The 25,821-nt window shown below is 39.9% G+C and overlaps 1 protein-coding gene across 2 annotated transcripts in view; it reads right to left on the bottom strand.

The window, feature by feature from the left end:
• col2a1b (collagen, type II, alpha 1b) overlaps window positions 1-25,356 on the bottom strand; it is a 47,213-nt gene extending 21,857 nt beyond the window's left edge. Inside the window, exons 1-26 of one of the 2 annotated variants that reach the window (XM_061043199.1) lie at window positions 25,037-25,356; window positions 21,259-21,468; window positions 19,757-19,773; window positions 19,260-19,292; window positions 18,217-18,249; window positions 17,899-17,952; window positions 16,349-16,450; window positions 14,968-15,045; window positions 12,907-12,951; window positions 11,551-11,604; window positions 9,451-9,504; window positions 8,545-8,598; window positions 7,780-7,833; window positions 7,612-7,665; window positions 7,267-7,311; window positions 7,129-7,182; window positions 6,518-6,562; window positions 6,271-6,324; window positions 3,890-3,988; window positions 3,625-3,669; window positions 3,366-3,464; window positions 3,137-3,190; window positions 2,665-2,772; window positions 2,208-2,261; window positions 1,340-1,438; window positions 56-109 (exon numbers count right to left, since the gene is read on the bottom strand). In XM_061043199.1, the coding sequence (XP_060899182.1) occupies window positions 56-109; window positions 1,340-1,438; window positions 2,208-2,261; window positions 2,665-2,772; window positions 3,137-3,190; window positions 3,366-3,464; window positions 3,625-3,669; window positions 3,890-3,988; window positions 6,271-6,324; window positions 6,518-6,562; window positions 7,129-7,182; window positions 7,267-7,311; window positions 7,612-7,665; window positions 7,780-7,833; window positions 8,545-8,598; window positions 9,451-9,504; window positions 11,551-11,604; window positions 12,907-12,951; window positions 14,968-15,045; window positions 16,349-16,450; window positions 17,899-17,952; window positions 18,217-18,249; window positions 19,260-19,292; window positions 19,757-19,773; window positions 21,259-21,468; window positions 25,037-25,130 (1,746 nt within the window). In that variant the 5' untranslated portion in view covers window positions 25,131-25,356. The remainder of the gene's footprint in view (window positions 1-55; window positions 110-1,339; window positions 1,439-2,207; window positions 2,262-2,664; window positions 2,773-3,136; window positions 3,191-3,365; window positions 3,465-3,624; window positions 3,670-3,889; window positions 3,989-6,270; window positions 6,325-6,517; window positions 6,563-7,128; window positions 7,183-7,266; window positions 7,312-7,611; window positions 7,666-7,779; window positions 7,834-8,544; window positions 8,599-9,450; window positions 9,505-11,550; window positions 11,605-12,906; window positions 12,952-14,967; window positions 15,046-16,348; window positions 16,451-17,898; window positions 17,953-18,216; window positions 18,250-19,259; window positions 19,293-19,756; window positions 19,774-21,258; window positions 21,469-25,036) is intronic. The other variant, XM_061043201.1, reaches the window with a different exon arrangement.
• Window positions 25,357-25,821: the final 465 nt, after the last annotated feature.

The following is a 25,821-nucleotide window of genomic DNA, read 5'->3' as shown; positions in this document are numbered from 1 at the left end:
TATTGATTTACAAAAGACACAGCAAGCACATAACAAGATGAAAAGTTGCACTTACAGAAGGACCGACTTTGCCTTGAGGACCGGCGTCACCAGGGCGTCCAGTCAGACCCTGTGGGAGAAGAAGAGGTGAAAACAGAGGAAACCCAGATGAGTCATAAGACGTCTCTATGACATTGATGATTAAAACAAACACAGGAACTTAAAGCACTCTGGGAAATTGAATGTACACCTGAGATTGTCCTTGTGTGCAGCAAGCAACAGTTCAACACCTACTGATGAAAATGACACCTCAGGCTGCTGATGTCAACAGGTTCACGACACACACATGAGCAGCTACTTGTGTTCATGTTGGGAAATGAAGTCAATTCTGGGGGAAGGGGGGTGGGGGGGTGTTGTCTGGGGAACTTCATATGTCTCCAAAATTGTTTTTTGAGATAAAGAGTGAACTAAAAGGGTAACTCATCAGATTGAACACAAAGGTCATCTCATTCCTCATGGGGAGGCTGCACATCTTGTTTTCTGTTGTTCCGGAGAAGCTTTCTGAAGTCTGCGGGGTTATCTCAGCTTGGATTTAAAGATTTCAAATTGAGAAAGGAAGCTATTTACACACATCAAAGTCTGTTTACAGGTCCTGGGGAGAACTATTTTATATTTTAAAGAGTGAACGCTTCAAAGAAGCTCCACAACAATCATCACAGGCTGATAGATAGACTCAAGCATGTCTTGGATTGGCATTGGTTGGGGCTAAAGACTACAGGTTTGCAAGTGAAAGATATTTGAACGTGTGGAAACAAAGAAGCTAATCAGACATACTTCACCATAAACCTATATGAGGCAAGGAGCTACATCACTGTGATTGTATCCATTGGTTTGTAAACTGTGCAACCGTTGGGCATATTGCTCAGTTAAAAACTTAATCAGTCTATAAACCCTTTAAGTCTTTTTTTTAATTTATTATTTAAGCTAAACTGGCCCTCTGAAAGCCATTTTAATTATCTAGATATTGTACAGTTTCAAAGCACATTATTGGAATACAAAAATGTGGTCAGCTGAGAAAAAAAAGTCATCCAAAAGCTCAGGAAAAATCCTTATTTTAACCTAGATAATATTTTGTCAAAATGTCTTATCTTCACTTACGTTGTGCAACTTGAAAGAATTTATTATATCTGATGTTGTATGCATGGTATTGACGATAACCAGTAATGACACAAAGTATAAAAGTCAAAAAGCATTTATCTTAAATGGAAGCCATCTCTTATTCATTGATTATTTCTGTTTCATGTTTGTGCAAGTTACAAACATCCAGATTTCTGGTTTTAAAGCAAAGGACATTTCTTACTCTGGCACCAGGCAGACCAGACTCTCCAGGGCGTCCAGGGTCACCGTTTGCACCCTTGGGACCACTGGCACCAGCAGGTCCACGCTCACCAGGGGCTCCCTGTGAGAGGAGAGAGAGAGAGAGAGAGAGAGAGAGAGAGATTAATACAGTTTGATCACTAAATCCATAGGTAAAAGGAGACTTCAATTCTTGAAGCTCAGAGGAAATAAGTTTCTCTTGAAATAGTGTGGGGGAGTTTCATTGACCTGGTGCAGATGGAAGATTAAAGTCTGACAGATTCATTTTGGTATAAATGAGATTGTGTGAGGGGAGATAATGTTAAATGAGATGCTGGCTTTTTCAATAAAGGACATGTAGGTCACTGAGGTTTCTGAGCTCTGCTGCCATCTTGTGGTCATTTGGTAGACATGGTAGATCATGAAGAAACAGGAATGCTTCTGAACTTCACTCTCTGCTGTTTGTTAGAAATATGATAAAAGTATTTTATTATTTCACCTTGAAGACACACTTCACTTTCTACACAACTGATTCAACAAATACAAGGCAAAAAAAAAAAATATATTCCTGAGATTTCATGAGGGACACAGATACAGTAAGATGCTCACAGATCCAATAGGATACTCAGTGTGATATTTAAAATGATATCAGCGCTTTATTTTTCTTGTATATGCCCCATTCACTTAAGAGAAGTTGTGACTAATCATTTTAGTTATTTAACTTTCACAGAACTATATTTCTTTATTTAATTTTGCCAGATCTATATTGTCTGAAAGCAAGCTTGCTTATGTTCTATATCAGGGCAGATTTTCTGTTCCTACAGCTTTATAACACTGATCTTGGTTTTGATTGCGACTGTGATGTTACTCACCTTGGGACCAGCTAGACCATCTTGACCAGGGAAACCACGGTTACCAGGTGATCCCTACACAGACAACACAAAGATGATTTCAATAGATGAGTCAGTGAATCTCTGAGTACTCCTCAAACAGGTTCTGATCTGATGCCAAACAATAGAAGGAACAGTGAACTTTTCAAGTTTTTGTTTTTATTTTAAGAAATGATCCTTTAAAAAAAACATTGAAACTGTTTGACTCTTACAAAAAATATCTCCAAAAGTGTAGTTAACAATCCCATGTTATTCATCCCAGATTTAACAGTAACTAAATGTTTTTGCATACAAATGATGTGACACAAAATACTCAATCATCCCTTAGCATTATGGCTATTTCATCAATTACAGCCCTTGCTGTAAATGTACACCATAGGAATATGACAGTCGTAGATGTAGAAATATTCAGAAAACTTGTTTCAAACAAGTGACTCACTCTCTCTCCAGGAGGTCCAAGTGGTCCAGCAGCACCGGGCTCACCACGGGGTCCTCTCTTTCCTTCTTCTCCCTGTGGGCCAGTAACTCCCTGAAGACCAGCTGGTCCCTGGAGAACACACCCGTAACAAATCAAGTTATTACAGGCAGGAAGACTGACTCGAAAAAAAAAAATAATAACGAGTTAAAAAAAAAAGACTTTTGCTCATGTAAAGATGAACGTGATGAAACTGGTTTCATCAGGAAAAGTTCATTACTTTGTGTTTTGTATTTCTAACACAACATAAGTACCCTGAGAAATACTTTCTGCTAAATTCACAGTTTCGCATGAGGTATTGTTGACCTAATTGAGCTTAAACGAGATTGTTATCAAAATTCATTATTAGGTTAAGTACTATGTGGTCAGTTCACAATAATCATTGGAGTTAGGTAAAAAGGTGACAATCAGGGAATGTAGTAAAAACAAAACTTACAATTTCTCCTTTGGGTCCAGCCTCTCCCTTGAACCCTGGAATACCGGGGTCTCCCTAAAGAGCGAGGAAACAGCAGGTTGTTATCATTTTTCTGTGCCATGTTAATATTTGCAGCATGAAATAACACTGCAGTGTTGTGACACAATTGGACAAGAACCATTTCCAGGTAACTCAACTCTAATGAAAGCTTCTATCTCAGTTGATATTAATGAACTCAGTGAGTACATACAGATGTTCCTTTGGGCCCGAGGGGTCCAGTTGCTCCCTGAGGCCCGGGTGGCCCACGAGGTCCAGGGAAACCAGGAGCACCAGCAATACCAGGAGCACCCTACAGGAAAAGGAAGAGTGAGACACATGACATGTAAGACATCAACATTTTACATGCTAGATCAAGTCTTAAACTAGGTGTGTGATGAAACCAGCACTTCTACTGTGCAGTAAAAAGGGAAATTAATGGTTTGCAGTTTAATATACAGAATTGAACTTACAGCTGATCCTTTGGATCCGGGGATACCATCAGTACCAGGGTTACCCTGCAGGGAAAAAAAAGGAAAATAACAAGTGAATGTTCTGAAAAATGAGTCCTGGTTCAGTAAACATTCATGTTGCCATTTACAGTCTACAATCAAATCAGATAAACTACTGAGACATCAAATTAAACTACTTCAAAATGTTTTCCATCATGCAACTAAGCTGATAATAAGAACTGGTAATTATTTTTATGAAATGTTTTGCTTGACCAAGTATACTTACGGATGCGCCAGAAGGTCCGGATGATCCAGGAGTGCCAGACTCTCCACGGGGTCCCTGAGCACCCTCAGGTCCACGAGCACCAGTAGGACCTGCTTCTCCCTGGTTTGATACACAGGAGAAAGAAGAGGGATGATATTAAAGTAATATGTAGGCAAATACTTTTGGGGGGGAAAAAACTACAGAAAAGAGCCATTATGCTGCCAGAGGGCTTCATATAGTTTTTCGCCATCTTAAATTAAAAACATTTTAAAAGTCAAGGAAAGAGTTAAAAATCCTTGCTATGAAATGTGTTATGTCAAAGGTGCATTTATCTGATAATTTTAAATAAACTCTCAAGGATACAGATGAAAGTGGAAAAATAAAGTGAAAGAACTCCAGAGTGCAAAAGAGCAGGGGTAGTAAACTCGGACAGTGATTTAAAAAAATAAACCTGTAGGCCTAAGAAAAGTTTCAGTATTAGCAAACAAATTATTATTATTAATAATAATAATAATAATAATAATAATAATAATAATTAAAAATAATGTCTTAAGTCTGTTGCTTTGCTGGCGTCCAATGAGAGTGACAGTTACTAACAAAAACACGCGTCACACACGCCCCCTCCTGACCGTAGGCGGGATATTTAATTTTGCAGTCTATGGTTCAATGTTACTGTGTTTATCATATAGCTAAAAACACACGTAGACGTTTTAGCCATCTCCATGACGACTGATCAGAAGCTGAACTGTGTTAAAACAATCAATACTTAACGCTACGACCACAACTCCGTGCACCATTCTCGCATTTCCACCCCCCTCAAGTGCCACTTTCAGCAGATTAAGGTAAGGTTAAACACATATCAACCACCGCAGTATGTTTCTGAACCTGAAACTGGGTTGTCTTGAAAGTGTAGAGAGCTTTGGGACGCTACAGACTAAAGTTGGACTGTTTGCTCTTTGATTCAACTAACATACAGATATGAGTGCAAGTTCTGCTTTGACTGAGTTTGTGTGCTTTTTAATGCAAATGGTATCCTTTTCTCACTCAGCCTCTGCTATTGGCTGCTAATTTCTGATCTCCTGGGCTACCAACATAAAGTGTTTGGTATTAATGTGTCATATTCATTTGGTTGCTGAATTCATTTGTTTCTGGTTGCTGGTGGATATGCGCTGTGATGTCTTGATGTGATGAAATATGTTAGTTTATGCCATGTTTCCTCTTTTCTAGTGATGTTTTTGCGGCTTCAAAATGTTATCACAGTAGTATAACCTCATAGAACTTGTGTTTGTGAATATGATGACACACTATTTGAATTTAAATGGCTCTGAAACTCATGTGAAAAGGGGGGAATAAAGGAGGAAGATCTGGCAGATTTTCTTTTCTTAGTTATGGTAACAATTCCCAGCAGTTTAGTGGCCATAGCGACGCTGTTATTAATAATTGGGTAAAAGTTGTTTCAGTTTGACCCTTTCAGGAGCACAGTTTATTGAGCAGAGGTTCAGATAATTGTGTTGTTTTAGTCTTGCTAGCTTTTTATTTTGTGAGTCCTCAGTTCTTTTTAAAGCTTTTGTTATTAGGCTCTGAGAGGGAAAACGAAGAGAACCAGGCTGCATTTAATGAGCTCTCAGGCGGGCTCATGAAGGTACATTGGCAAAAAAAAAAAATGTAATATGAGAGTTCTGACATTCCTCCTCTCCGTGGGGAACTTCGAAGAATATCTTAAAGTCGCACAAAAAAACACATTAATGCAAAAAGGTTCACAGACTCTCCTGCAGACTGGCTTTAAGTGTAAATGGATGTAAGACGATATGATACATAAATACACACATGGACGCACATTGTCACATCTGAAGCCTAGTCTGCTTTGATTCCTTGAAGGGAAACTCCTGGATTTAGTAAAATGATACACCGAACTATCACGGGGGCTGGGAGAAGAAAGCAAACCTCCACCGGTGCTGGGCCCTCAAGCACAGAGCTAGGCCTGTCTGCCATGCACAAGGAATAAATCAGACGCAAAGCAGAGGGAGAAAATAAGAAAAAGGCAGTCAGAGAGAGGGGGAGAAAAAGCTTCAAAACGCCCTCCTCCCTAATTTTCCACACAGATGGAGTCTTAAAGCTCTTTCAATGCAGAGCTGCCTGCTCTGATTTCACTTAAGCATTTCAACTTGTCTCCACAACACCCTCCCTAAGCTGTGTGTGTGTCGCTATTTTCTGGGATATTTGCTTTTTTATTTCAAGGAGAATGAGTCCAAAGTTAGGGTGGAGGTTTAATCATACTGGTCTACATTCTCTCAGAGAGAAATAAGAAGACAACGTTTTCTATGTTCACTTTGCGATGGGAAAGAACAGAGATGAAAGAAAAAACAGAGTTGAGGGTATTTGTAAGGTAACGTGTGACTTACCTTTGAACCAGGTGAGCCAGGGAAGCCTGGAGCTCCAGAGGGTCCGACAGGGCCCTACAGAGAGGAAAGACAGCCTGTCAGCTCAGCTATTAATCACTGACACGTCCATGTTCAGACTTAAAGATAGTGCAGGGAGTTGTGAGTGGAGAAGTGGGAATGCATTTTGGCTACAGTATGGTCTGACTTAAACTAAATGATGACAATAAAACAATTCAAATGAATTAAATGAGACTTAAATGAAACTTACTGGGGGACCAGCAGGACCAGGCAGGCCATCATTTCCACGTGCTCCCTGAATAAACAACATCATTATCAGCACATGGCAACACAGTCTTTGCCCCTAATCCCTCATTAAAACCAGGATAGAAGTACTTTACAAAAACAAGTGAAATCTGACAAAAAGCACAGAGGATTAAGAGATTACACCCGACACATTGAGGTTAACGCCTCTGAGTGATAGTTATCAACAAGTGCCTTTGTTTGAAAGATTTGAAACTTGGAATTTGAACACGACACATTGATGTTGCCAACATTTTTCGATACTTGAATACTTTTCAACACAACATGTTTGAAATCTGTTATTTCAATGATCAGTCTTGAAAATGACCAAAGCTTTAAAACTACAGATCTTCAGACATATTTAAACCCAAAATGTCTCTTGTATTTTATAATTTGACTGTCATGCACTACCACCTTGAGGCCAACTTTTGGGCAATAAGCCTGTTTCTTGTACTGACTCTGATAACAATGTAATCTGTCCACAGTAACTCTGAAGTAGACACTGATAAGAAAGGTAAAGCATCGAATCCATCTGTTGTGAATCAGATACTAAGCTTGCAAAAGAAAGGTGAAACTCACAGCGACTCCACTGGGTCCAGGACGGCCTCTCTCACCAGGCAGACCGCGAGGTCCCTGAGAAGGATCATTGGTTTATTATTACAAAATTGACTTGATTTGTGCATCTTTTTTTCTGTTGTAATGTCGAGAGATACACACCATTGGTCCTGGGGCTCCATTCTCTCCAGAAGCACCAGCCTCACCCTAAAAAGAAGAAAAATTTACAATTTTTAGATATTCATGTTTTTTAGATGTTAGCATGGCGATACAACCTTAAACAAAACACTGAGTTCCTTTAAATCAAAGTTAACTTTATTCTTCTTGGGGCTGAAATTGTTTGTTGAAGTGATTAATTATCGATCAATGAATAATCTCCTCATACCAAGGCTTACTGTTGTGTTTTGCTTTGATGTATCTGCTTTACTTGGGCTACCATGTAGAGGCACATAAACAAATAGTGCTGTGGTGTCTTTGTTCAATAGATAATAAGGTCTAAACTCCCACCTTAGATCCAACAGCTCCAGTCTCTCCCTTAGCTCCATCAAGACCTGAATAACCCTAAAACAAAGGCCAGAGAGAGATGGTGCAATGTTAGTGAAACAATAACAACACCATCAGAAAAACAAAACACTTACGTTTCCTGAAAATCCTGATTAATCAACAAACACTCACTCTGTGTCCCTTGATGCCGGGCAGGCCAGGAGTTCCTGGGAATCCACGAGCTCCCTGTGATGCAGCAGGAAACATAACGCATGAAGGACATAAATATATAATGGGGTGAGAACAGAATAATAAGAGTATAATAAATGCTGCAGTGAATACTTTTTTTTTTACCTCGGTGTAAATCCAGAGGCTTAGATTACACTCAGACAGATGTGAGCCACACATCAAAAGACTCCAAACCTTTTAAATCTGTTTTTCTATGATGCTGCTGGATTTATCTTTTGAACTCAAGAGTTAAGTCCAACCTCATACTAATATTAGACAGCTCTTCTGCATTCTTCAAGCATACGAATGACACCATTTGAAATTATATTGTTATTATTAAAGTAATCAACCAATTTAAACTCTGATAAAAATCTATGTTTATACAATAATCCATCAATACCATCAGTTATGGTAAACACTGATTTATTTGTATCCTCAATATAAAGTGAAAGGTAAAGATACCCTGTCAAATTGAGTTAAATACATGAATCTGAAGTGAAAGCACTGCTATAAATGCAATAGAAGTTCATAAAAAAAAATCAGTTAAAGAATTTGTGGCTCCAACAAATCAGTTTATGTACAGCCAAAGAAACCACTTTAATCTATGATATGACACAAAAAAAACATGAATATTAGAAAAGAACAGCCTATCAAAAGAGAGTGTCATTAAGCTAACTGTTTAGCACATTAAAAAAAGAGCGAATCAATGAAAAGCCTGAGGTATCTCACCTGAGGTCCAGATGGTCCACGATCGCCTCCTTTGCCAGGTTTGCCAGCCTCACCCTAAAACAGAAATGGAGCAAAAATATTTCAAAAAATGTGTTGAATCATGAATTTCATGTTGACACTCCTTTTTATGTAAAAGTATTGTACTGTATCCTAATATTTACAGTCTATGACTGTATCTGAATGAGTGTATGTGAGTGTGAGCACCCCCTAGTGGGCACATTGTGATATGTAATATCTGCTGCCATCATGTGGCTAAAAGTGGGAATTACATGTGTATACGAGCTGTGTGTCATGTACAGACATTTGTCTTTATCATTTAATGATCAGGTGTTTAGCCTTGATTAATTGAGTATTATTTTTCAAGTAAAGTAAGCTCCAATAAATGATGTCAAAGTTATAATCCTTTACTACTCCTGTGATTGCTCAAAATAACCAACTACAAAACACAAAAGTTGTATTTATGTCTGATATGTTTAGTAAATATGGGGTCATTATGGTGTTGAAAGACAAACAAGATTTTGAAGATAACTGAGAAAAAAAATGGCGGAGCAGCAAGCAAAAATAATTTCACTGAGTTAATTTACATGAAGAGCTAACAGAGACCAGTAATAAATGTATGTCTTGTTACAATGATAAAATGTATATACCTTTTTTTAGCATCCTTGAAATCAATAGCAAATGACAAAAAAGTGATGCCGAGTCAGAAGAAGCCACATGAGAATGTATTTCTCTTTTTTTGTTGTTGTTCTCTGGCTGAACTCAGACAACCTTCAGCAGAGATGTTTACAGCATACACCCAGAGTAGGCATATTGGTGTAATATGAGGACAGTAGCTAAACTGCAATGTGTATCACACCTGATTTGTTGTTTTTTACAGTTTTATGAAGTTGTGATGGAGACACTTACGTCATCTCCAGGTTTTCCAGAAGGTCCGGAGGGGCCACGAGGACCCATGGACCCCTATTAACAAAGACAAACAAACAAAGGTGAGACAGAGTTTCCATTCATGACCAACAGAGGGAAGCAACACCCTAACCCTAACCCAGTTTTGACTCTGGTTCCAAACATCTCCTGCTTTACATCAGGTTCACAACAACTCTGACAACCCATGAGTGAAATAATCATTTGAAGTGCATATGACACATTGATAATGCTTTTAACATGAACCAGCCTGATATTCTCTTGCTGATATGATACAAATTAACTCTGACTATTTTATAAATGACCATGTCTTTGTATAAAAGCCCTTAAAGTATTTACTAACTGGAAACAATAATGACAATATATTACATCTTTTTGACGTAATATTTCAATATGAAGAGATCAGAATCAGGAAAAGATGGAACAAATAATTAGATGTCATTATATATAATCTTTAGCATGATGTGTGGATGTTTCCATCTTTTTTCTATATCTGTAAGGACATTTCTTTTTCAGCTCTGCGTACATGCGTCATGTTCTCTAATTTCTTTCCCATTTAAATGAGCTTTAATCTTTCTCTGTTAGTCGTACATCTCGATTCAACAGGAGAGATGATGTAAGTGTTAGTTTATTTAAACACAGACTTGCAATACCAAGGGTGCCATATCAAGATGCATTTCCTATCTGAAATAACTACTGAAAAAAGCATCTAGTTTTTAATTGCCTACCCTGATTGAGGACATGGACTGACAATATCAGGAGTTTCACAGTAATGAAAATGTTTTCAATGAGAAGAGATCATAATTAGCAGGTTTTATAGGTACGATTAGGCCAAAAAGATGGAACTAATACTTCAATATCCTTTTCCAGAACCCTAAGTACAGAGAGCAGATGTTTCCGTCTTAGTCTCTTTCTGTCTGCCAGGTTCTGTCTCACTTTATGTGGACTTAAATGTCTGGTTTTGTCCCTATTTTCCATCTAAATGACCTTTCTGTCACCTTTTCTCTGTTATAACCACAGACACGACAAACAACAACTTTGTAGACCTGATTCTAAATGAAACAATTCACAAAGAATGGATGCTTTTAGACATATACATTCCTCCTCTGATCAAGCTTACTAAAAGCATCTTGTTGGTCATTTTCTACTCTGATGGAGGACTCGAACTTAAGTACCTCTTACTCACTGAGCTTTCTAAGGCTATACAATCTCTGGCCTTCACAAACACTTTGCCGACATGGTGACCCCTCCAAGCTGTCGACTTATCTTCTGGAAGGTAACTTGATTTTAATCGCACATAATGATGTGCTGGAACGCTACTAAAAGAGAAGAGGCATGCATATCTGAGCTCCACAGGAGCAGATTAACACAGTGGTGTGGAGACCCTGCATGCTCTACCTGCTGAGGATCGGGAAGGACAGGGGAGGGTGAGGGGTCTCATTTCTAGAAGCTTTGTAAGAGGTTAGTCAGGGGGTAAACTACAGGAAGGGTAAGAGAGGGGGATCATTAAAAGAAGGGGTATTGAAAACAGAAAGTTTGGAAAAGAGAGGGAGATAAAGTAGCAGGAGAGGTTTTGCAAACATGAGAGGTAGTAAGAAAGAAGATGGTTGAATAAAGGAGAAGAAAATCATAAGAAAATGCTGCAAAACTGCTTCACAAGAAGTACAGTACAAAAGTGGAAGGCCATTTCAGTACCATGCTTTGTTTCACACAGACTTGTGTTTGAGACACTAGTGTTTAACATTGACCAGAGTGGGTTGTTTATGTTGAAATTAAAGGAGCTGGCTGGTCAAACAAAGAAGAATAAAGAAGTTAGCAGTGAATGGAAATGTCATATAGCTACAGTGAGAAATATCAGCTGAGGTCTCCACAAGCTGACGTGAGGAACACATACAGTGTGAATGACTTGTTATTCAGTTTTAATTTGCCTTAATATTGTTGAAACTTTTAGAAGTCCAGAAGACATGAGAGAGCAGTCAGTTAATACAGAGATAAATAAAGGAAAGGAGTTTATTAGGATACAGTGGAAATACTTTCATGCAGTGTGGACTTTGGAGTAGGACTGCTACTCTGTGGGGTACTTACAGCTTGTCCAGGCTCTCCAGCCTCTCCTGGGTTGCCTTGGAAACCTTGTGGGCCCTGGGATGTAGGAAGAAGAGAGATAAAGTTTAATGATACTCCCATTTTAAAGACTCAGCTAAATCTGAAGAGAAAATATTCCCAAAAATAATTCAATCAATCAAAAAAAAAAGCAAAATGGCGGCCTTTCTTTATTTCCTTTGATCACAATTGTAATATTTTGGGTTCTGTGGTGCTGTTTGGACAAAATAATCTGTTTTTTTATGTAAGTTTTTTTTAACATCATTGCCATTTCTTGTTTTGCTATTTTCTTATATTTAACAGAGCAAAAAATCTGGATTAATAATCTATTAATTAACAAAATAAACCATCAGATCAAGTGATTATAAGAATCTGCAGTTGCAACCACTCTTCTATGCCAGCTGTTATGTAACAATCGACCTTTGTTATACTGTACAGGTTTATTATGGTATACAACGTTTTAGGTTTTTTTGCTTGTGAAATGCTTTTCTTTATTATTTACTGTTTAGAATAAAACTGTTTATATTGCAGTACAGGGTGAATACTGTCTGTATACACATTTAGTTAAATCTGTTGCATATGCACCTGCTGAGCAAATCTACACCAACACTCTAGTAAAATACTTTTGTGCATTATGCAGCGTTGTGTTTATCTGTGTAACATACTGCACCTTTTAATAACGACACTACTTCCACACAAATGTCATGCCCTCTCTTTTGACAGAGTTTTCTCTGTTTGAGTGCTATTTAAAAGCACTTAAAGGTGTTTAAGGAGAACATAGGTTGCTCCAAAAGGGCTTGAGGTGATTAAACCATCATGTTGAAGCATGTTAGCTGGCATTAGCTGCATCTTAAAAGCTTCTTTTTTTTCAGTCTGGGAGGGCTTCATGTCAGTTAAGCTTGGTTGCAGTTAAGAGCAGGAAAAGGTGGGGTCTGAGTGTGTGTGTTCACGAGTGTAAGACAGGTAGTAAGTGTGGAAGCTAAATTGTCAGGTGTTCTGCAGCATGTTCTTGTTAGCAAAAAGCCCTGGAGCCTGCAGTTGAGGGACGTAAGCCACAGACTTTTCCCGGACACTGGTAATTCAAAGAAGGCTGTGTGTAAACATTAATCTCTGTCAGCTGTTGTACGCTCGCCCTGTTTGTGTTTGTAAAGTGTGGGGTCAATTCAGGGCCCTTGTTTTTTTTTTATGAAAGAAACACAGGGGAAGCATCAGTGTGGCATCATGCACATCACAATTATGAGATTTAGCCTGACAGGATCCTGTCTGTGACTGAACACAGGATATAAAGTGTGCGGGTGCACCCGGCTTATGTGCTGTCTGTGGTGTGCAGGAGGTACTTACAGGTGATCCGGAGGGGCCAGGTGGTCCTCTGGGACCCATGGGGCCCTTAGGGGAAGAGGAAACATAACATCAGGAGAAGGACACATAATCATATCTTCGATCAACAAAGATAAAAACACATAAAAAAGACAAGCGCATGATCATTTTCAATTATTTCTCGTTCGATAAGTGGATTTTGAGGGAAGAGGATTCTTTTTTTGTTCACTTGAATTCTATCTGAACCTGTAGAAGAAGAAGAAAAACACCTGCTTTGCCCTAAAGCTTCACAAAACTCAACAGCTCTACTTGTCAAATCCATAAATCGTTTGAAATTCCTCAGTGGCATTCAGAACTTCTTCTCCTCTCCATTCAGCTGGGTTTCCCTCGCCCTGCCGAAGTGATGTACTCCTGTAGGATGAGTGCCTGAACTCAACATGACTTCTGACACCACTTCTGACGTGGAAAGAAATCAACAATGCTATACTGAAGTGTTGGGCTTTAGTGGAATGTTTCATCGTTTAAATGTCCGATTTAAGGCGTCGAAACAGGAGGTGAGGCTTTGTCAGCTTAATTCTCTCTGACTGAACGTTAATCTGCTCTGCGAGAGCTTCGGCCTGGAGTCACACATGGCATAGTGACTTCAGTTTGAACGTCATGCATCCCTGCTCTAAAGGAGAAAATCACATTCAGAGGAAGTTTAAGACCAAATCCCATTTTCCTTTTTTCCCCTCTGTCTGCCTCTCTATCACACACAGAAACGCACATACTCAAAGAAAAACAGCTGTTGGACGGACAAAAGGAGGTGGTTTCAATAATCCACAAAACTCAGAGTTCTTACGTGGAAAAAAGGCTTGATTTGGACTGCCTGTGACTGCTTTCCTATTGGATAGAAACATATTCCTTTCAATAAGCTTCCTTCTATAAAACCAACAGTTAAGCATGATGGCTGAAAAAATGAGTGTCGGCAGCCAGAGAAAACGTCACAGGGCAGCACAGAAGAGCCTTAGCAGCGAATGAAAGTCACCTTTCAGTGGTTGTGGGGCCCTCTGCCACAGCTGATAGAAACTAGCATCAATGAGGCTCTATACCTGCATGAATCGTGTGGTTTTTGCCCAATGTGAATATGTGTGTATTCATGAATGTGTGTGCATACATTTCAGTGTTTAAATTACAGGGGGTATGATAGGGGTCAGGGATGCTCTGAGGAAGTATATGAAGGGTTAAAAGCTTGACTTTGCTTTAATATTTCAGTCCAGTCTGTTCTTTCACTGCTGGAAAAGGCCAAAATAAACATGACCGACTTCAGAAAGGATCCAGTATTAAGGCGAGACAGACATATGGAGGGACAGCTAGAAGGAGAGAAGCCGCAAATATTGCTGCTGGCTGTGAGGATCTGATCAACTTCAGCTCACTCCTGTCTCCCCCCCCCCCTCCCTGTGTCTCAAACCTCAGCTGGGCTGAGATGCTGCCAAGCCTCTCTTTGGCTCTCAAAAAACCAAAATAGCTCCCAGTGCGCTCCTCGCTCAGACCTTGGCAGGCCGCCATGCCAGCTAACTCACTGCAGCAGTGGTTTTTCACCAGCTGACAATCAATGGCTGTTGTCTCAATTCATAGAATGCCCCCTCTGTACTCCGTATGAGTTGTTTATTTTCCATCAGGACCAAGAACTTTTTTGTCAGCACTGGGTGGGCCGACCTTTTATCTTCTCTTCATTTGTTTCTTCCAAAAACCATTCAGAAAGGAGGGAAAACAGCAAGTTTCTCCCATCCTTGAGTCATTTAAATCCTCCAAGGGCACGTCCTCGCTGGGTGAAAAATGATGTTGAGGCATCCATGTCATAGTTTTGATATTTAATAACCAAGCGATGATTCTTTGGTTCATGTAGGGGAACTGATTGTGCCCCTCCAGAAGGTAAAAAGAAGAGCCACAAAAATATTGCAGGAACTAGTTTTAGTTTTGGAGATTCAGTGGTCAGCACCTGACCCCTCCTACATTGTTGCTTCTGAGTGGCTTAATATGTAGCAGACTATTAAATTTTTTTTAAATTGGAGGTAGCAGCAGGTCCTATCATCACTCGCTCACCATTGGTCCTTGCATCACACCCATCTGTGCACCGCCAGACTTCTCGTCAAAACCACCGGCCATCTGAGCAGCAAAGTTCTGAAAAAGACCATAAGAAAAAAAAAAGTATTAAAAATATAATCAAGAAACACAAAGATTATTATACACAGAGAACTTTTTCTGATTCATCTACATTGCCTTTACAGATTTACCTGGCCATGAATATTTGCATATACCCACAAGATAATAGGGCGATAAAATAATATACCTAGCTGTTATTAATTTTGTTTAAAATGTATACTAACCCTGTATGGCTATGAGATAATGCTATACTTGTTGTGTAGCATGACTCAATAGGCTACACAGAGGAATCCTTGAAACAAACTAATCTAGTGTTAGCAGCGGGTTGGCTAGCAGCTTTTTCTGCTGTCCTGAGTATATGGTAAAAATCGATTTTCAACAGGACACTGCATTACTCTTCTTTAAGTAAGTACTCTTTAAATGATCTGACCTTCAAACAGAAACAGCATTCAGCCTTAAAATATGTGATTTGAAAAAAGTTTCGGTCACATCTTGCTAGCTTTGGCTAACGTTAGATAAGAAGCTAGCAGTGCACTGGTTATCTTTGCTGCTCTTGAACTGTATTTTCTAGTTGCAACAATAATATGTATTTTTTGGGTCAAAACTTCAATTGAGGTGTTTGATCTCTGTATGCACTAGTGTGTTTGCTAGTACTGTATTTTAAGGCATTTTTATTACAGGCATATTATAGCCAGTATGGAAGGCATTTCCAATACAGGTGTTGGCGTCTGTTAAACTCTGCATGGAATGTATCAGTTTTCATAATACAAAATTCAAGTATTTATGTCAAAGCCAAGTCTTTTGTCATAAATGTATAGAGTTTGGAGGACGCTGTGTCCTTTTGTCAGGAGACTTAAAGAGAAGCAGGATCAGATTTTAATAGATTGTCACTTCAGAGCTCATTATTTGACTCCTGATGCAGACAGAGGAGAGACAGAGGGCATGAGAACACTTTTCATCTCTAGCCAACACAAAGAGTGGCCTTGTCCCCCCTTCCCTCTCCTCCCAAGTCTATCACACTACCTCCTGCCCTCTCACCCACCTCCTCCCTTCAGTCTACCTCCTCCCTCCTTTTCTCCTTAAAGAATGAGAGGCATTCGACCTATTCTTTCTCCCTGCATCTACTCGCTGTTGTCCCTCTGCCTCCTCCAAAGATTTCCCCACATCTTTTGTGCTCCTGGATTCTCTCCTCGCTCCATTTTCACCATTCTCTCTACTTATTCCACCCAGTCAGACTGAACCCATTCTTGGCCCTGCATCAGCCTGTCAGCTCCTGTGTCTGCAGTGAATGCTAAAGCCCTGCTTGTTGTGAAATACTCACTCCGCCAAGGCCAGGGGGTCCATTAGGTCCTGGAGGTCCGGGGGGGCCGGGGTTTCCAGGGGTGCCAGGCTCACCATCTCTGCCACGGGGACCAGAGCCTCCCTGAAAAAGAACAAGGAATAAAGATAAATAAAACTGATGATGAAGAATGATAATTTGGGAAGTAAGGTCATTTTGAGAACTTGACTTTATAAAAAGTCTAGACTCTGGATTTGAATGATCAGTATATGTTTTATAAAGAAAATGAAATGACCTAATAAATGATGCAGCCTTTAAAAATAAAAGTTGTATAATCCAAAACCAACAACTCTGTCAAATTTATCACACAAAAAACAGCATATTTTCCAATTTGAGAAGCTAGAACCATTCAAGTGTAAGAACCCATTGGTCCTTTGTGATTTATAAAATATCGAACTGACCTAATAAATATTCTGGCTTTAATTCCTATTTTCCTCCACTCAAATACAGGCTTATATTTATATCTGGTCCAAAAATTCTCCTATTTGTTCAAAGCTTGTTATCAAATTAACTTTGAACACACCAGGCCAAATACTGTGGGCTTTCAAGCTGTGTATGAATACATTTAAGTATTACAAAAAAATAATCATTACAAGCCACAATTGATTAATTTCAGGCTTGTGTGCCAGTGTTTCAGCTCAGTAATACTTTGGATAAATCATTACACACTTGCTGGCAGATGATCCACAAATGGACCACATTTATCAGATACAGCTGACAGACATTTAACGCTCAGTTGAACCTTCTCCAAACTGCACTGAAGGGAACTGGACTACACCTGATATTGATCATTCAGGTCTGACATTTGTCTTTCAGTTCTGGATGTTTAAAGTTTACCAAACTCCTAAAAAAAATACCTCAAACACTAACACCATCTCCAAGTACACAATTGAAAACAAAATGCAGATTTAAGAGCACGGTGATGATTTATCAGAATCAGACTAGCTGGCATTCCTCTGTGCATGTAGTGACAAATTACCCTGCAAGGGGATCCTGAGCAAAGAATGTGCTGAACACTTGAATATCTGCTTCACTTCTTTACCTCTGCTAGCCAAAACGCTGTGCATATTGTGTTTTAATCTGCATAAACAAGACGACTACAAGGCGTAAACTCCTCGCCTACAGTCTTTATCACATCTAAGAGATGTTACATTAATGCAGTGATCAAAGCCTGATGAAAGCATCATCACTCCCTCCCTCTGTGGCCGTGCTCAGTCAGTGTGGGAAATCAGACGTTTACATTATGAGTCTCCCACAGTCCCACATCTGTTAAAGCATCCAGACTTAAGCCCTAATGGAAACGACACATGACAAGTTAGACTGAGCCGCTCCATGAAAGGTGGCCATTCTGCAAACTTGCAAGCTATAACAGATACCCCATCCACTCATCCACCCACCTCTGCCTGCAGAGACCCAGAGCTATCGGGTTCAGTAGGACAGACTGTACCTCTTTAAAAAAAGTTTGTGGCTAGTTTTCAGTGGTAAAATGACAAGATCGGAGAGCTTAGGGATTTTTTAAAAATCATACTGACCTTCTCTCCCTTATCTCCTCTCGCTCCTCGGTTTCCTTGCTCTCCTGGTGGGCCCTGGTGAACGGGAGACAGTGAAGCAGTCAGTGACCTCAGGTGTTTTCTCAGGGCATGTGAGTTTAAGAAGCAGCTGGAGCTTGTGAACTCTGCTACTGTTATGTCATATCAATTTCGCTCTCCTGTCACAGCAGATGGCAATAAATTTAACTCTTTTCACGGCTAAATACAGGTTCTTTCTACGTGGAATTCTCCACACATAAAGACAGATTTTAAAAGCTGAAATTAAGGAAATACTAAATAAATGAAGTAATTTATGCATACCATTGGGCCAGCTGGTCCTCTTGGTCCTACAACCTGAGCAAAGGAAGCAAAGGAAATAGTGAAAAGATGTCAGTTATCGTCTGTTGAATGTTAATTTCAACCTTTTGTAGTCGTCTCTTTACATATAGGACCTGTACTAAAGCATCACCAGATGTATTCCCACACGTGATCTTTAGGCCGCACTACACTGGAGGCAGGGGAAACATTATCTTCCCCCATCAGAGCGGGATGTTAATTGCTAATCTCTTCGGGCGAAGCATTATAAGAAGCATACAGTAAACAATGCCTTCTAATTTCCTGTCATGGACTTGTATTCCCTTTAGAGGGGTAAAGCATTTCCATGTGTAGCAGCAGGGTGTTCTTTCTTTCTCTCTCTCTCTCTCTCTCTCTCTGCTGGCCTGTGAGGGTCTTTATGGAGGAGCGTATTGAGGCTTTATTGTGCTTGGCTGTCTCCCTGATGAGTGGGCTACTAGACCTGCTGCCTGCTCTCGCTCAGACTGCCTCCTTCAGCCTCTGTCTGCATTTTTTTGGCCTGCTGGCAGTGAGGTTGTTTAGTCCATCATTGATTTCATTACAAGAAGTTATTCTTCCAGATATATCTCTGAGTACCTTCAGTAGTTTTCATGCGCACACCCACATCCAGGGAGAAGATAGAGTAACTCTAGCAGCTTCCATTAATTGTTACTTTGCAGATCAAGATTGTATATGATGAGTTGATTGAATGTAATGCACTTTTGCACATTAAAGTGCTCAACATTTATGGCTCTAACACAAGTATGCAACAGCAATACCTATACAATAAAATATCTTAAAGAAATGCTGTCGCAGGTTCCACTTCTCAGAGTACAAATGTCCACTTAAATAACATTTTCGGTTGAGATGGTGTATGTTTCTGTTGTAGTTTTGATACTTTTAACTTAATAAAAATAAATGTTGTGAATTCACCTTCAAGTGCTAATGGAGATTTTCTAAGTTAGAAATCAACTATTGCAAAGAGAAACAACAAGAAGTTATATCGTTTGTTCTGTGTGGTGTCAACTTACATCGGTAATGTCTCCGGGTTCACCTTTCTGACCCTGATGTTGTAGGGACAGAGATTAAAAACAAAAATATGTTAAAATTACAACAACAACAAAAAAATTCAAACAGTTTTTCAAATATCTGATAAGTTAATACCCAAGTCCCTGAGAGACCATCTACATACAGTATCACAACTTATGGGAAATGAGCAATTATAAGGTAGATGGGAAACGACAAAATAATAAGTAGCCCTTCAGTATTATTAGTCACATAAATATAGCATACAGTGTCTAGAGTGGAATAACCGTCATCCATACAGCATCAAAGGGTGATCTAAATCCATAAACAACAGGCCGTGCATCACTATCTGTCTTGGATTTAACTGCAGGTGCTTGAGATCTACACACAAACACACACTCAGCGAAATCCTGATCACACACACACACACACACACACACACACACACAAACACAGACACATCCTCACAGACAGAGCATCTTAGTGTCATGCAGTGTCTCACCTTGGCTCCGGGTGCTCCTGTTTTGTGGTCAGGTGGATTAGAGGGGAGAAACACATCACAGTTAGTGAATGCATTGCACACAAACAATCCAATCAGAGTTAAACTGGATATTTCACAGACACCCAGAGAATCAATGTGTGCTGATAGACAATTACCCTTCCCTAAACTAAACTAGTGTGTGAATACCACCACCAAATTACTATATGTAGTTCCCAAAGAGCCCATCAGGATTAAAACGTGTTGGTTGAATCACCATCTTAAGAGCTCCAAGCAGAAGCAAAGCAGCTTGAGGTAAAAGAAAGCAACAGCATTGGAATAACCTTAAATCTTGTTAAAGGCCATGGTTTGATATCTTAAAGTTGCAAAGCTGTCTTAAAAGCACAGGTCAGTAGCATTACTGATACAGTATAAGTTTGCATATTATTATTAAGGTTGAGCTGGGTATCATTCAGATTAAATGTGATGTTTTCTAATAGTGCCTGAATGATACACACTTGTCAGTGCTAATGCCAAACCTGTATATTTCTTCTAGTTTTTCTGCATCATTTCACACCAATTTCCATACTTATCTAGTGTCAGGTATTGTCTCAATTAAGGTAGCCAAAAGCTTGGTCTAAAACCAGCAAGATTGTGTTTGAAATCTAGAACTTGCCAACCAAAATAAAATGTTAACAAGATTATGAATCTGAAATACATTTACTGGCAACTTTCAGTACCTAATACTCTGTGATCATGACACATTTTGGTCAATTTGAGATAGATTTGAGGTTTGTTAGCTAGCCCTGCAAAGGTGGTACAACTACAAATGTTGGTTTGAATGTAACATTCTGCTTTCAAAGCACTAGACTTTGTCTTGAATGGAAGAAGAAGAGCATTTTTTCTTACAAAGCATTTAAATCAAAAAGCATGCATTGCAGCAAACAGTGACACTTCTGATTTCATCAATGCTCCTCAGCCAACTCTGTTTATGTTTCCAAGATCTGACCCACTAAGCTCCTTATATATCAGGAGACCATTTGGTGAAAAGAAAAAAAAAAGACACAGTGGAGTGTCGCAGTTTTTCTAGCCATCAGATCTGCAGAAATCCACAGAGAGGATATCAAGTAGAAATGTGAGGCTGTGTCTGCCTGACTGAGGTATTTCCTTAATGACTCCCACATGTTTTCATCATACTCAGCAAAGGAGAGATGATTCAAACAAGATGGGGCCAAGGTGAGCCAGCCATAGAAAAATGGCAGATTGGTAGCATATCACTGAAATCTGCTCAGATGTGTCACTGTTGGCTTTTTATTTCTGATCATTTGTTTGTTTTGAGGATGGAGAATTGTATTAAAATCAAAGGTTGGCACATAAACAGCCTGATTTAAAGCATTAAAGAGGTTGCATCTGCACCTGACACCAACCTTTGATTTATACCAAACTCTCATTTTTTCCCCAAAATAAACAACACAATCATGCAGAGTAATTTATTTATGAGAGGTGGGAGATAAATAAATTACGACCGATGGGTGGAGATGGGTCAGCAGCACAGATGGGGCAACACTCTCCAAATGGGATTTCAGGTTTGGGGCAGTCTTTTAGCTCCTCGCAGAGGATTTCATCACACAGGACCATTCCAGTGTCACACACACAGATGCGACAAGGCTCTGGTTTCCAGACATCCTTGTCGCTATAACGCTGTCCGTCCTGTACACAGCTAGTCCCATCCTCCTCTGTGTGTGCGGCCATTGTTAGGGACACGCACAGAGGCCAGGGCAGGTGGATCGTGGGAGGAAAAAGAAGATTATGCATCAGGTATGAATAGCAGTCACTGCAATGTGTTACTTATAAACAACAACTATCGTATATATTGTCAATCTTTACACGTCTTTGAGATTCAGAGCAACCTTCATAATGTTTTGTTGTTGTTGTGGGAAACACATCTGCAGTGCAATAACAGGTGCTCCAAAGGGTTAACACAATGTCAGTGCTGCAAATCTTTCAGCTAAATTAAAAATAAACCATATGTTTTTACATATGTACAAATTTTATTTGATATCTATATAAATAAATATTACTGGGCAGGTTAGAATTTACAGTTGTGTGCAGTGGCAGATATACAAACACAAAATAAACTGTGGTCTTCTACTTCTCAATAGTGGGTCAGAAAGATATTGATGACTAGATTTACACATCTAGATGTTAACGTGTGAATACCATCCCTGTAAATAATGAACAAAGAAGTATGGGCTGCTACTAAACTTTATTTTCAGTCAGGTTTTTTTTCTGTTATTTTCTTCAAAAATGGTGACTCAAAATAGTCCTAGCAAATGCAAAGTGTCTATGTTGGTATCTCAAAGGGATGTGTGCAAATAGCTTGCTGCAGTAGATACAGTTACATTTCAATCTCAAATACTTCTGTTTTCAAAGAATAATTTTTTCCAGAATGTAAAGAGCAGCAAGGTTTTACATTTTTTGCTTTAAGAAATAGTGAAATGAAGGTCTGACCAAATTATTTTTTGTCACAAATACCTTTTTCAACTTATCATTGTCACACTATAGCTTACATAAACCCCAACTTCTCTTTCCAAAGCCAGCATTTCTATCCTGGGCCCTAGCTCTATCCCCTGATTGAAGTCTACATCTCGACTGAAACGCAGGCCACAATATCCTTAATTGCCAGTTAAAAAACAAACAAACAAACAAACAAACATAAATTCATGTGAAATCATTCACCTTACATAAACAACACTGAGTCTACTTAATGAAAACAAAAGCATGCAACCTTCCAACTAGCCACTGGGTGGCAGTGTAACACCACAGTGAGGGAGGCTGAGCAACACCTGCAGGAAATGTCCACTAACTTCACAGGAGCTGCAGCAAATGTGCCTGAATTCCTCGACAAGTTAAATATAGGGCGAGTTTACATTGCGGGAGACACCCTCATTTACTGCAACAGAGACAGACTTTGCATTCAGTACTTTTTCAGACCACAACTTGGCAAAGAGAGCAGAACGTGATGGAGGTGAGGCATGTTTCAATACAGGTACTGTACCTGGTTTCAACAATCAACTCAGTAATTAGCCATATCCCTGATCATTTTCCAGTCTGGCAGCTCACTACAAAGTCAACAGCTGCTGAAAGAAAGGCTCTGATTGAAGCTGCTGAACCTGCACCTTATGGGTGAAAGTGTTTAACACACCAAAAGAAAAGGCCTGAGGGTCCAGAGTGCAGAGTGTGAGTAAGTACAGTAGCTATATTTACCTTTGAGCACTGCTTAAGTCTAGGTAACCTAACGGACCCCCGCAGCAATGAATGAGCTCTTTCTGGAGAGGGGACAGAGCGGGCAATTCACAAACTACTGCCTTGTTTAAACACAGGGCACATTTTAAACCCCCCATCTGGAAGCCATAGCTGCATCAGATGCCAATTCAAACACACGGTGAAAAAAGAAAATGGTCAGCTTTCACGCACACACCTCGCAGGTTTGACATTTACTGTTTCAGGCCCGTCAAAAGACTGCACCTGTCTTTTCACTGGCTCTGATATGAAAGATTCTCCACTGATACTCTGGGACAAGAGCTCCTCTGTGTATGACTGATAGAAAGCTGGCTTTTCATCACTGAGGATAATTTGTTAGTCCCCTCTCTCTCGAGTGTTGGCAGCCATACTGCTTTTCAAGGGAGTCAAATGAACAATGAAAATAGTAAAGTGAACCCAGGTGTACTTGGAGGATAGTAGACTAAACTCTTTGACTGCTTTTTGTTACTTTTGTGTATCTTATTTCTGACTGATGAGCTTCATGGCCTTCCTCTGTCAATCAACGGTCACTCACTTGGGCTCCAAACCAACCCTGGTCCCCTCTGAGTGACTAAGGATCGTTGAGCTTTCTTTACTGGGGTCACAATCAGACCTCTTTGCCACTTCAGCATCTCACAGCGAAAACGCTAGGGAAAGAAGGGCTCACATTATAACCAGGGACCTATTTCTCTGAAAGGGTAACCTGAGACTTGCAATTGCTTTGGCACAAGTTTACCCCTCTTTTTCTCTTTCTTCCTAGAAAATACACATTTTCTTTGCTTCCAAAGCTTGGTTGGCTTGACTTTTTGTGCCCTGAAAAGACTGCACATCTCAGAATAACAATAACTAAGTCCCCTCAGTTTTATATTTTTCCAATCACCTCTCTCTTGCACCTTGGCTCTGTCTCTCTCCGGGCTGACTGTCACAGCTTATGGCTAATCTTTTAAGCAGATGGAAATGCTGAAATCATATGGAACATTATTTCTGGCCTCTGCTACTGGCGTACCTTCCATCTCAATTGTCTCTGGTGAATACTAAAATCAATAACTATGATGAATTCTCCAATTTTTTTCAAGAAAGCTGCAGAGAGAGCGGGAGAGAGAGAGAGAGAGAGAGAGAGAGCACAGAGTCTGCAGGTATGGAGAATAACACAAGGGCCATTTCATTCTTGATGGGGCTAATATTAAAAGATCTCTCAAAAAAAAGTAACATAATTCTTGGTTATTAGTACACCTTTCTGCCTCAACAAGCCAGGATTTGTCTGGATGCCCTCTGACAGCAAAGGAATGTGAACACTTTTCACCACAGGCCCTTGAGCCTGGCCACCTTACACTTATCGCCCATCCCCTCCCCCTCTCCCCCCTCTATTAAGTGAATCTGCAGCTAAAAGAAGAGCCTGTCAGGGCTCCTAAAGCACCCACAGGTGTCCAGCATCTTGACCTGAGAAAGGAGGGGGAGGTAGAGGATAAGACATTAGGATCCACGGTAGTGGATCAAATTCGGTGTCTAGGTGATTTTAAAACTATATCTTAGAATGAGAACCCTCAACGAGAATGAATACATTTGTTAAATTAGAAAAAACAAAAAAACTCCATACAGGTAAGAAATCACACGGCTCATTCTCTGTGTGCGTTATTTTGCGTAAACACTGTCCCACTTTTACGCACGTCCACAACTCTAATAAATTAAGTTTTATCAAACTCCAAAGACACAGAAAGATCCAACTCTTGGTAGAAAGAAGATCCATAACCATAAGATAACTTTTCATGCAACAGGTAATACAAAATTTCATGAACTTTTTTGCGCGTAAAAGGTGCGAGGGGAAAAACCAAATCGCTCCAAGCTCCAAAACAATCGCTCAACCGTTCAAAGTCCAGGTGCTTATATCTTAACGATAATCCTATTTCAGAGTAATCTGACGTGGAATAGCATCCGCTCTCTATATGCACCTTATTACAGCTTTTATTCATTGTAGTAAAGTGTAATAAAAGTGTCACTTACGGTCCTCCTCCCCCTGACATCTCACCACGGCTAATAGACAAACTTGGGCTGCTACAAGTAGCAGTAGAGTCCTGGAATCCATAAAGCTGAACATGTCTAAATATTAGACATGCAGGGCCCTTTAGGGAGAATTAATGTAGCGTTGGCTTCTCTCAGTATTTAGTGTGTGGTTCCAAAAGTTACAAAAGCCGAATCGTTCGAAATTACCCTTCCCAAAAAGAAAAAACGATGGAGGAATCCAGCGGCAGGACCCAGACCTGCAGCACAAACTCAGCACCGACCACTTCGGGCCTGACGCTGTAGTTTTATGTCCCGGCTGCCTTCAATGAATCTTCGTATATTCCCAAATATCAGGCCGGCCCCTTACCCCCTGTCAGGCTGAAATCTGAGCCCCGCTTCCCTCCCATTCTGTCTCCCAGGTTTCCATCATTGCCGTCCCAGACCACTCCTCTCCACACGTGCTGCTACTGAACCCAAAAAAACCCCCTGAAAACTTGCTTCCCCCTAACTTCGGTGCCCTCCCCCTTTCTCGCCTTCCTCCTCCCGCCCTGTTCATAGAAAGCATAGCGATGTCAGAAGCACTTCGTTACGCTAATTGAAGGCGCTTCATTATTTTCTCTGAGAAGTCTGCACAGACCGAACATGCATACCCTGACAGAAAGGAAAGTTTTATAGCTGTTGTAGCTTGTCCCAAAAATGTATCTATAATTAGACGTTATTATTTTACCTCAAAAGTGGTGAATGCACATCAGACAGTGGTCTCAGATGTGAGTGCACCAGACATA

Source organism: Labrus mixtus, chromosome 7 (assembly GCF_963584025.1).
Source record: "Labrus mixtus chromosome 7, fLabMix1.1, whole genome shotgun sequence".
Taxonomy (NCBI): domain Eukaryota; kingdom Metazoa; phylum Chordata; class Actinopteri; order Labriformes; family Labridae; genus Labrus; species Labrus mixtus.
This window is presented reverse-complemented; position numbering and strand designations above follow the sequence as displayed.